General features: G+C 48.9%; 1 protein-coding gene across 4 annotated transcripts in view; it reads right to left on the bottom strand.

Annotated features, from left to right (window-relative positions):
- Positions 1-5,680: 5,680 nt before the first annotated feature.
- Pknox2 (PBX/knotted 1 homeobox 2) overlaps positions 5,681-12,451 on the bottom strand; it is a 273,098-nt gene continuing 266,327 nt past the window's right edge. For all 4 annotated transcript variants that reach the window (XM_037207622.1, XM_028858447.2, XM_037207621.1 and 1 more), the window contains 3 exons: positions 9,957-10,033; positions 8,980-9,158; positions 5,681-7,871 (listed from right to left, as the gene is read on the bottom strand). In XM_037207622.1, the coding sequence (XP_037063517.1) occupies positions 7,639-7,871; positions 8,980-9,158; positions 9,957-10,033 (489 nt within the window). In that variant the 3' untranslated portion in view covers positions 5,681-7,638. The remainder of the gene's footprint in view (positions 7,872-8,979; positions 9,159-9,956; positions 10,034-12,451) is intronic.

Below are 12,451 nucleotides of genomic sequence, written 5' to 3'. Positions count from 1 at the left end.
GATGAACAGCAGGCAGGAGGCGGGTGCATTCTGATTCTTCAGCAGGTTCACTCCAAGAAGTGGTGGAAGAGGAGGGTGTCAAGCCAGAGTTATTTTGAGTTTAGAGAATAGGTTCTATTTTCACTGGCGAGGCGACAGGTGGAGTGACAGAAGAAGAAGAAGCAGACAAAGCAGCCCAGAGTCACCCAGGGATGCTGCCTGAGTTAGAACCCAGTGTTGGCATTGGGTGGAACAGCTAGAACCTGAGGATGGATTCAAGAGACCCAGAAGCACCACACACTCCCTGCAGCCAAACTCCCCTGAGCACTTGAGTCCCAGAGCCAGGCAGCGTTTCTGATCCTGGACTCTCACTCCTCATGCCTCAGCTCTCACATCTGGGGTGGAGAGCCAGGCATGGGCTGCCTCTGTGTAGTGATTTGGCTTTTTTTTTTTTTTTTTTTTTTGGCCCTGGAAGGTAATGGGCAGTGTGAGGGGGAGGAGAGACAATGCTAGTGTGCAGAACAAAGATTCCTACATGCCATGGGTGAGAGGGTTCGCTGACCCCCAGGGCCCCAGTCTGCGACTCTGTTTGCTCACTCTGAACTTACTCTTGTTGAGTTGCAAACGGGAGCTTGGAGGGACAATGCTGAGAGAATCCATGATTTTCAGCTCCAAGTGACTGCCCTGAAGATGCTTTTGTGAATCGAGTTCAGAAGTATCTCTGAGGTGCTGTTGAAATGCACCTCCTGGTCCACACTCTGGAATATTTTGATTTGCAAGTCCAAAACTCCTGCTCAGCAATTCTAAGGTGCGCTCCAGCTGAGAATCCCCAGGATAGGATTGGAGGAGAGATAATAAAAGCTACTGAGCCTGGAAGGAGCTGGGGAGATTCCATCCTAAGAAGGCAAAGCTGTTTCACCTCCTTCCAACAGGAGTCACTGTGTGGACACACACTCCATCCAGTCTAAAGGAGAGCATGGGTTGGGGGTGTAGCTCAGTAGTAGAGCACCTGCCAAGAGAGAGAACCCAGGTTCCATTCCCAGTAATTGGATGGATGGGTGGACGGATGGAGCAGGAAGTCTGTGTTCCTCTGGGTGCTGGGAGCCGGGCTGTGGTACTCATTTAATTCCCTAGCTGGGTGGGTATCTGGGCAGCTTCTCCAGGAGGAGCTAAGAACTTGAGCCATCATCTACAGCACTACAGTTTCACGAATATCAGTGGAAGGAGAACTTAGACCCCGTCTGCCTCCTCAGTGTGCACAGGAGGACAGTTGATGTTGGTGGTCTCTGTGTAATAAGGGAAATTGTTGGCAGAGTCTTGACTAAACCTAGAGAAGAAAGCCCAGCATTCTTCTGTGTGTGCCATCTTAAGAGGCCCACAAGATGGCATAACTGGCCTTCAAGAAGTTTGATAGAATCAACATTTTACAATGCAATGATGTGGACAGCCACCCAGAAATTCACATGAATAACAGGTGAAGATGAGGTACATATACACCTGAAGTGAGTACTCTGAATAAATAACCTGAAAAAAAATCAGTAAATGAAAAGGTATAATGAGATCCATACAACTGAAGGGAATTGTCTTAAATGGCTGATTGTAATGAGATGTACATAAATTGTAAGGCTTGTAATGAAACAAAAAAAAATTCATATTCTTGCCTGGTAATACTGGGTGTAATGTCTACACCTGAAATAAGTCATCTCAGTGTGCTGAGTGTAATGAGATGCACATAATTTTAAAGAGTTTAATGAGATGAAAATAAATCAAACACTTGTCTTAAAATGAAAGATGTACGAAGATGCACACACCTGAAGGGCATTGTCCTAAATGGGTTCAGTTTAATGAGATGCATTTAATTTGCAAAGGGGCTAAATGAGATCGGCCCAGGGAGAGGCTGAGAAATATCAAAGCAGAAGATACACTTGGAAGTGGTGTAATATAACCTGCCTTGTTTGTGGGCTAGAAATAAGATGTCAAGAAGCACACAGCGTAATTCAGACTATCTGCTGGCCTTGGTCCTTATCCCCTGGCTGGTGATGCCCTCCCTGCGAAGCTAAATTATCCTTTGACTTCAGGTTGATGCTGTACATAGTAGGCACCCTGAAAGGTCAGGGAATGGACGAATGGCTTTGAAGTTGGATCTACATGGGAAAAAGAAAGAAGGGAGCTATGTAGGAAGGAACTTGAAAGAGGAGCTGGAGACTCCTCTCCTCTCTCTTCTGCTCTACTCCCTTCCCCTTCTCTCTTATCCTTCTTAGGTGGGGTCCCTTTAGGTAGCCCAAGCTGGTCTCAAACCCTTCCATCCGCCTGCCTTATCTCCTAGGTACTTGGATCACAGGTGCATATGGCTAGCTCTGAAACCTATGTTTTTAAAGAATATATTTTATTTATTTGTGTGGGGGGCACATATGTCGTAGCATGTGTGTGGAGGTCAAAGGACAACTTGAACATCTCAGTTTTCACTGTCTATCATGTGAGCCCCTGAAGTCGACAATGCCAGATGGTCAGGCATGGTGGCAAGCTCCTTTACCCACTGAGACCAAAGGGCCCCTGAAGTCTATTTTCTGTGAGCAGTGTTCCTGAGGAAACACTGCTCCTGGTAGTTTTTGTTCCCTCAGAGCTCATGATTATTTCTCAAGGCCAGATAGGCAGGTAGGACAGGTGAATGAAGGTGTCTGGGTGTGAGATCGGCACAAAGTGCAAGAAAAGGCAGGGTTATCTGCATTTGCACAAATACATTTTCTCCAATATTTTGTTTCCAAGGCAGAGTCTGTTGGATGATCTTGTTTTCTCATTCTTGGTGGAGAAATGGGTTTAGAGAAATACTTCCCTTCTTAATAAAGATCCATTATAAACTTATAAACTCTGTACAGCGATGCACAGCTGTAACTCCAACACTAGAGCCTTAGACAAGAGGATGAAGAGGTCAAGGTTGCCTAACTGCACAGTGAGTTTGGGGTTAGCCTGCTATACATAACTAGTTCCAGGACAGCCTGTGACACACAGAAAGACCTCCCCCCTCAAAAAAAAAAATAGATCACACAGGCACACAGGCACACAAACACAAGCCCTCACACGCACACGCAGAATTGGGATGTAGCTCAGTGGTAGGACATTTACCTAGCATTTTCAAGGCCCTAGGTTCAACCCCCAATACCACCAAATCAAACCAAACCAGACTGAAACACCCAAAACAAAGCACTCTAACCCAATTAGATATTAGAAAGGGGAGAATACCTAACTAACTACTTAAGGTCAGTCCCAGCATAACCACAGCTGACCTCAGCCTCAGTGGTGGGCTACCACAGGAGTGGGGGATGTCATAACTTAGAGAGTGAATCTCAGGGTAGCAGTCATTCAGGTGCTCCAGTCAGTCATGCGGGCATGTGGATCCCAAATTGCCTGACTGCCTAACTTCAGGAGAGACCAGGAATCTCATTTGTTCAATGTACAATCTTCTAACTTCTAAATGTTGGTGTAACAATCTTAAAAGCAACTGCTCTGAGCAAACCATGACTGTAATCAGGATGTTATCTCAACCTCACACTTGACCTGAGCAGCTCTTGTCGGAAACACTGAGCAATAAAGTTAGAAATCAATCAGAACGATCAGACTGTGGCTCTAACTCAGTCTTTTAGGATGCAGACTGCCTGGAAGGGCTTCATGACCATCGCTGTATCCTGTGTCTAGAACGGAGCCCAGGACAGTGCGAGTTTAACAACGGTGTGCAGAAACAACAGTGAGTTTGCTGGGATTAAGACTGAGCTGGTTGCAGGCTGCCAGCCATTGCCGTCATCTGGCCTATGTAAAACAGAAGAGAGGCTTCTGACCAAGGATGTTTAAGTCTTCAGCAGGATTTGCAAGCCTGAAAGGGCCTTTCCGATGACCTGGCAGTCAGGTCCAGAAGCTGGCCTGAACAGTTTCTTGGGCTGTTAATATCAGAGTTTCATTTTAGGCTAAGGAAATCTACCCACCCCAACCCCCAGAATCCCCTCTCTGTCATTACCACAGGGGACATCTCTCTGGGTTTGTCTGCATCATCTGGATCATGCAGACACAGCACTTGCCCTCTCCTGAGAACACAACCACCCACACCACAAACCCACTTTTAGTTGTCAGCATGGTTGAAAAGATGGCACCCTGGGTTGGAAAACCATGTTAGTCTAATTTCTTTGGGACATATTTTCTGCTGTGTGGTTTGCAGAATCCTTAACACATATGACTTGGAAAGAAGGAGCAGAGACGGATCAAGTGAATCTAAGGAACAACTAAAGAGTTAAACAGGCTTCTTTTCCTGCAGGACTTTTCAGAGCCTTGATTACAATGTGCATTGCACACAATGTATGGTATATTTAGCTAGGAACTTTGGGTTAATTTGGCTGGTATTTATTTATTTATTTATTTATTTATTTATTTATTTATTTATTATTTTTTTTTTTTTGGTTTTTCGAGACAGGGTTTCTCTATGTAGCTTTGCGCCTTTCCTGGAACTCACTTGGTAGCCCAGGCTGGCCTCGAACTCACAGAGATCCGCCTGGCTCTGCCTCCCAAGGGCTGGGATTAAAGGCGTGCGCCACCACCGCCCGGCCTTGGTATTTATTTTTAGCTAAGAGTATACAGCTAATCTGGTCATGGAATTTTTCCCTGGCAATATATATGCTGTGTGTATACATATATTAAAGATTTCTTATTTCGTTTGTGTGTGTGAGTGCCCACATGCATGTTAGTGCACAGTGTGCCTGTCTGGTATCTGCAGATGTCAGAGAAAGGTGTCCTGACTGGAGTTACAGGCAGTTGTGAGCTGTCTGAGATGGGTGCTAAGACCTGAGTGTAGGTCCTCCCTGCAAGAACAGCAGGTGTTCTTAACTGCTGAGCCTTCTCTTCAGTTCGTTTGAGTGTGTGTGTGTGTGTGTGTGTGTGTGTGTGTGTGTTCCTTGGAAACTTCATAATGAAATCTCCCCCAATTCTCTTTTTACTTACATTTTATTTTTTGAGACAAGTCTCATGTATTCCAGGCTATCCTCTGAGTATGTAACCAAGGATGGCCTTGAACTTCTAATCCCCCTGCCTCCAACTCCAGAGGGTTAGGATAACTTATATGGTCTATGATGTCTGGTTCTCTGTCTTTCCAATTTGGGGAGGTGAGGTGGTAATGTGTTTGTTATCGTCTTTTGAATCTTTTGACTTTTCTGACCCCTTCTGCATCCTTGGCCTGGCTGTAGGGAATGCAGAGATGACTCCTGGGATTAGGGGTCAGACCCTGCCCTGGACATAGTACCAGGGTTAAGCTGCAGCCCACGATTCATCTCTTTCCATGCTCCAGGACTTTCCACCTATGAACAAAGGAAGGTGGGTAGATGAGAGTGACGTGTAGGCCATGGCTACACCAAATTGGAGGATAAAGTCCTGGGGCAACAATGGGAAATACAGAGGTCTCCTCTGCAGTGCAGAGGACTGTTGGGAGAGGGCAGTACAGAGCATCTTCTGTCCTCTCTAGGCTCTGATTTAGAGCTGGAGTGCCAAAGTGGACCATCTTCCTCTCCAGACAGGCTAACAGAGGTCACCCCTTGTCTCTTTCTGAGGGAGATCAGTTCAATGGGAGTAGATTCTGGGCCTCCAGATCCTGTCTGGCCCAGGGTCCCACTGAAGGCATAAGGGACCGCTAAGGTAGATAGGAAGAGAGAATTGTGCACCAGCATTTCGGTAGGTGATAAGGTTTACTGAAAACTTTGCGGCCACATTCAGTACTGGTTTGGTGGATACACTGGAAGGAGGTTGCATAACATTAGGCGGGTGGAAGGGGCTGGGAGGAAGAGATGTAGGCATGTGTATCCATGTGCACATATGCACACATGTCCGTGCTGAGTAGGGTGCTTGTCACGGTGCTGAGTGGAGGAAGTTATGTGTGGATGTATGTATTTTAACAAGAAAAATGAACTAGAAGAGGAAATACGTTTTATCCACTGCGTGTTGCAAAAGTCTCACGCCAAAAAAGCTTGCCTTTCCTCTAAGTATGACATCAAAAGGGAGTAAAAAAATGATTGGATCACCCAGATTATAAATAAGGTTATTTGTTTCTCAAAAATCCCTAGTAAAACATTAAATATCAGCTCTTTTGGGGGAGAAATACATTCATTTCCGGGAGACCTCAGAAAAGTGACTATCCTTTTGCTCCATCCAACCAGGTAGAAGAGGGGAAGTCCCAGAAGATCCCAAGGGTCCCCTCTGGTTGAGCCAGATAGCCACTCACATCCGACCACTGAAGGAGATGGCTAATGCACATTTACAAATGAAACTGCACATCCATCACATTAAACCCAATGGAAAACACACACGTGATTAGTCCTGCCATTCACAGCCGTAGAATAGGAGGGGACAGGAGGAGCGGGTGCCAATCATGGGCCCTCCAAGGTGGGGCTTGGAGGGTGTGTGTGAGGGCAGATGGTAGGAAGCCTCCTCCCAGGAGCCCCCAGTTCCTCAGTGTTGGGCCCACTGGCGTGTGCAGATCAACTGGTCCGCCATTCCCCTGCCAGGTCGGGTACTGAAGGCAAGAACAGCAGCACCTTCCTCAGACCCTGCCTTCCCATTGGGATAACGCCTCTTTCCGGTGTGTCTTCTGCCTTCTCTGGAGGATAGCATGAAGAAGGAGGCTAGAGGCTGGTGGTACCAGCCTGGGAGCAGAGGGATACCATGGGGACCTGTGGAGTGGGAAGAACCCCTGCCCCCCCCCTCGCTAAAGGTTTACAGAGGGGCTGGGGTATCTGGAGAACTCCATTTGAGGATGGGAGCATCTAGGGTAAGACACCAAGGTCCTCTTATTACAGGAGCTGTGATGTGATCACCTAGGGACAGATGTGTTCCCCAAAGTCATCTTAATATGGCTCCTGATCCAGGTTCTGCCGCCTGCTTGGTCCTAGAGCTGACCCGGATGGAGAGCTGCTCTTTAGCCTCTTCAGGTTGGACCCACCGACAATATATTTCCAAGAGAGGAAGAAGGAGTCTCGTTTGGCTTCCATCCCCCTCTCCTCAGTCCACGGCTGCTGTGCTAAGAGACAGGGTCCTGGTGGGTAAGCTGGAGCCCTGTTCAGTCTGTGTCCCGCTCGGCTCTGCAGGGTACGGTGTCGCCTCAGGCCCCCCTCCTCTGGCCACCAGTTATGCGTGTGGACCCCCTCCTGTCCTGGAGTGTCTTTCGAGGGAGCTCAGATTCTCCCGTGGGGAAACGTGAGCCCCCTCTGTCTCATCCTTCCCTCCCAGGTCTGCCCCTTGGCAAAGGTCCGCTCTGCAAACAGCGCCTGTCCGCCTCACAGGGCCGGGCTTGTAAACTACCCAAGTCCTTTTCCACGTGGGGCCATGGTGTCATCTGTCTTCAGGTATTGGGTGAGTCCAGCTCTCACTCTGCCTTTCTTCACAGGCTGTTTGACTGGCCCCAGCAATGGAGTGCTCTGCAGTCCAAGGGTCTGGAACTAGGTTTTCACTGAAGCTTGGTGGTTGGAAAGGAACAGGGTGTCGCCTCTGCGTTTCTTCAAGCTATGATTTGGGGAAGCTAGGGCCCAACTTTCTTGGTGCTGCCTGCCCGTGTCCCCTCCCTCCCACCCTGACCCCTCCTGATGACACTCCTTTCCTGCTCGGTGACCAGTGCCATCGGGGCTGCCTGACCTACTCCAGGGAGTCACTGTGTTCCAAGCCCAGGTCGCTGACATTCGTTGTCTGCAGCTCATCTGCCTCCTCCTCTAGCTCCTCCTCCTCCTCTTCTTCCTCTTCCATATCATCTTCGTCCTCTTCTTCCGTTCCATCCAACGAGTCATCATGTGCAGCCATCATGGCCTGCTGCATGGCCATGGTGGCATTATCGGAGGACAGGGACTGCAGGTTGTCCAAGTTGATGGAACCTGCATGGGAGAGGACAAAGGTTAGGATCCACAGGGGCTGTTGGTCAGGCCCAGCAACCTTAGTGATGGACAGGGTGGATGGGCTGGCTCATGGGACGGTGGGCCCCTTGTTTGTCCAAACACTTAGTGAGACAATTCACTGGTGCAGAGATTCCCATCTCTCCGTTCTTCCGATTCTCCTGCATCATCTCAGGAGCCCTCTGACTGACTCCCCACTCGGCAGAGGAGGAAACTGAGTCTCAGACAGTTAAGTCATGGATTCAAGACACTGCGTCAGTCCTGACAGCGCTGGGCGTTTCTGCAAGCATGTCCAGCACAACCTCTCTTTATTCCTGTTCTGCCTCAACAGATGGTGACCCACCACATAGGAACCAGTGTACAGCCATACGCATGAAGATATGCACGTACACGGGTGTCTCCACCCTCCTGCCCACACAGAGGTCTTCACGTGCCAGCTTCAGAAACGTCTCGCTGATTAAATTATTCATTGTTCACTAGGAAACCAGCAATGTGAAGAGCATGTACGGAGGGTGTGGTGGGGAATCTGGGAGAACAAAGCTTCTCTTGGCCTCTGTTCACAAGCCAGATGCCTGCCTTGGTATTTATAGATGCCTTGGCCTTGGAGAACTAGGCAGATATTGACTTCCCTGAGCAACCCAGGAATATGAGTGAGGAGGGGGCTCTGCTGAGCAGACACTGGCTCCAAGGACCATCAGCTCCCACTTCTTTGTGAAGTTGCTTTAGGCTTGTTCAAATTTATACAGGAGCTGAGAGTTCTTTTGGCTCATACTTGAAATCCTAGCACTAAGAAGGCAGAGGCAGGAGGATCAGAAATACAAGCATAGCCTTGGCTATATAGTATCTTTGAGGCCAGACTACGTGAGATTCTGTCTCAAACAGAACAAATCACAAACAACAGCAATAGCAAAAACAAAAATGTGTATAAAACACCCCTTCTTATAGTAGGATTTATAAAAAGCAGGGGCAAACGCTGTGAGGAATTAATGGCAGGAGTCCTGGCTGTGTAAGGAGACATTCGGCCCTTGAATCTTTGCTTTCCAGGAGCCCCACTAGCCCCAACCTACGGCTTCCCCAGTCCTGGTCTTACCATCAGGGTTTGTCCCTGGGGTGCCACCCTGCTGCTGCAGGACCCCAGCAGCAATGGAATTGGGCCAGAATCTTTGGGTGGGCCGGTGCTGAGACTTGATTTTCTTGGCTTTGGGAGCAGGATCTGGGTTGCTGGCATCAAGCATGGGCTGCAGGATGCGCCTCCGAGCATTGATGAACCTGCCCAGGGTGATGGTGAAGGTCTGGTTAGTCGCCATCTGGGTCCCATGGGCGGGGTGGGGGTGGGGAAGATACGAAGGCTAAGCTGCCCCCAGGGGTCAGCAGAAAGGTGTGCCAGTTTAGGGGTAAAGGCCCTCTATGGCTGAGGAATTACCCAGGGCTCGGTGACCACAGGCAGCATGGGAAGACAGCAGAAGGAGGTGTCAGAAATTCCTACTCAAGATCCACCAGATTTGAACAGAGAAGGGAAGGGCTGTGGTCACAGTCACTGACTTCTGTCTTGGACTACAACAGGGGCCCAGCTTTAGGGTCTAGTACATCTGTCCGTCCTGTCCAGAAGCAGACAAGAACACTGACATCCCTGTCTGTGGGCTCAGGAAAGCATCTCCCCCTCCTCCTTCCCAGCTTACTTTGTAAAATACTTTGGTTTCAGCGCACATGGAGTCGGGTAGACCAGATATCCACCTTTGGTACCAGATGCAAGACCCTCCGGTCTGTCTCCACTGGGCTAGGCATGAGCCCAGATTCTCTGGCACTGTTGGTTTTTCTCAAGTCAGGAAGTTTCTAGGGATGTGTTTGGCCCAATTTCCCAGCAGAGGGCGCTGAGAAGCTGCAGTTGAAGCCCAGGACGGGCTGACTCAGAGTCCCTCTATCTAGCCCGCAGGGGAAGAGGACTGGCCTGGTAGTGGAGCTGAGGCTGAGGTAGGTGTGGGCATTCTGTTCTCCCTGCTCTGCATTCCCCTGCCAAGCACGTGCCCCTGGATCTGAGAGCCCGTGGGCAGACGATGCCCAACTCACCAGTTGTTTACTTGCAGGAGGGTGAGGTTTGTCTGGGCCGCAATCTGCCTCTTCTCGTCTTCTGTGGGGTAGGGGTGCTGAAATGAAAGAATGAGGAGTTGTAGGCTTGTGGTGCCCAGGGTGTCCTGGAGTTCATCAAGACATGGCCACAGCCCAGGGCTTGGGAGCCCGAACTGCGGGAAAGGCTGTGTTTGTTCTTGAGGGCAGTGGGCCTGGAGTATACACAGAGTCTCCCCAGCGCCTTAGGCTCCCTAGCTCATTGTCGAAACGGAGACCAGGGGAGTTTCTGGAGTCAATTCAGTATTGATTGCAAGGCTTTTTCCCCTGCTTCTCACTTGATCCCTCAGGAAGGCAGGCTTTCTCAGAGCTGGGGTCAGCAATGGCCTCCAAAGCCCCCGGAAAGTAGTAAGTGGGGGGGGGGATGAATCAATGCGATCTAAGTTCATTGTTATTTATATCTACAATGTGTCCAGATTTATACTAGGCATTTGGAAAGATGGGATAAATACAACGGTACACTATGGACATAGGACCTTTTTAACTCTTCGAAATGCTTCCATCCTTTGAACTTCATTTCATCAAACCAACCGTAAGACTGTGAGGTGGGTCAGATGAAAAAGCTGTCCACTGTCACTCAGAGGGCAGCACCGATTCCGTTCTTCAGACGGTGGCTCTGTACTCCCTTGGGGAGGGCTGAGGGGGTACAGGTGTCTCGCGTGGGCATGCATGCTTTGGTCCCGCCCTGGTTATATGTTTGCTCTCACTCTTCAGCCACACTTCATGAAGGCGTAGTGTGCACTTAGGCGTGTGTCCCCATTACCATGGGCACACAAATGACTACTGATGGAGGAAAACAAGGGCGGAGTTGGAGATGCCGTGGTTTGGGTACTGGGCGCTATGGAAGCTTAGAGGAAGGAAATAGTATCGACCCGAGCAGTGGGAAGATGGCTGAGGGGAGTGGCATTAAAGAAAGGAAAAGTCTGATTGGGTGTGGCAGCTCATGCTTATAATCCCAGCACTTCAGAGGCAGAAAGCAGGGGGATCAGCCTGGCCTACAGGAAACTCTTAAGGGGAAAAAATCCTAACAAGGAAACAAAAACAAAAGAAAGGGGGAGCCTAGGGAAGAGGGTCCTGAAGCCAATGGGTGTGGGGGCCGACAACACCGAGTTAATATATTTCTAGGGCTTTCTGAGGCTTTGGCACACATGTCTGACATCCAGTCGGCATCATGAGAGTTAAAGGGACCAAAGGTTCATCCTAAAAGTAGGGGAGACCTGGTGGTCTCGGGGGTAGAGGGCCAAGCCATCTAGCATTCTCAGACCAGGATCATGCCTTCTTGCTAGTAGAGAAGAAATGCTTGGACTTTCTAAAGCCCCAAAGATTGCGGCTCACAAGCCAGCTCTGTTGTGACTAACTGTGAGACCTCAGGCATGGCACTTAACAAGACATTATTACGTTATGTAATGATTAAATACTTGTAAAGAGTTCGTACTGTGAGGATGGGGCGATGTGGGCAAGACGTTTAAAGCTCACTGAGGGAGGAATTGGAGTGTTGCCGCCTTGGAAGTGTGGTCATTAGCAGTGTCAAAGGAAATCGGCCTCTTCAGTTGGCCCCCATGTCCCCTGACTGAAGCAATCGGAATTGTGTGTGGCTTTAATTCACACCTCTGACCTTGACCACCACACCAGGGTGCCTGACCCTGTGATCATACACTATTAAGAGTCTAATAAGAAGGATTGCACACCAGCATTACCAGAGCCAATTTCATGCTAATTGGAAGGGAGCAGAGGGAAGCCAGAGGGGAGATGTCAGGCCCTGGACAGACAGGGACTCTGGGACCCCAATGAAGCTCCCACTCTACCTCACAAGGTTCATAGGAAGGAACCAAGCAGCCTCCCTGTCCATGGCTGGTAGATCGGTGAACAAAACAGACTCTTCCCTTGCTATTCATAGAGGATCGGTTCCAAGACACCCACCCCCAAACACACACCATCAGACATCAATATCTGTGGATGACCCAGTCTCATTCCACAACATGGCACGGTATTTACATACAGCCTTTACATCCTACACAGAGCTGGGCACTGAGCACTCTGGAAGCTTAGAAGAAGGGAATACATGGTGGCCATATTCTTCTGGGTGCTGAATATCACCTCTGGATTACTTACAATACCTCAGACAATCATGTAGAAATAGTCATTATTCCATATTATTTAGGGAAATAATGTTAAGAAAAAGAATCTGTGTGTGCTTAGTACAATTTTTTCAAATATTTTCAATCCATACTTAGTTCAATCTGCAGTATGTAGAACCTACATGTATGTGAGTTGACCACACAACAACAACAACAACAACAAAATGTCGATCTTTCAGTCATCATGTCCTGCATTACTGTCCTCCAAATGAGGCCTCTTCTATCATTGTCCTACTGTGGGCACTTCTGAATGTCACTGAAAATTTGTCCCAGGTCAAATCCCCAGGGAGGTCTTTTCCA

The sequence above is a fragment of the Peromyscus leucopus genome, chromosome 7 (assembly GCF_004664715.2).
Source record: "Peromyscus leucopus breed LL Stock chromosome 7, UCI_PerLeu_2.1, whole genome shotgun sequence".
Classification (NCBI taxonomy): Eukaryota; Metazoa; Chordata; class Mammalia; order Rodentia; family Cricetidae; genus Peromyscus; species Peromyscus leucopus.
Note: the sequence above shows the minus strand (reverse complement) of the source record. Positions and strands in the feature narration are given on the sequence as shown.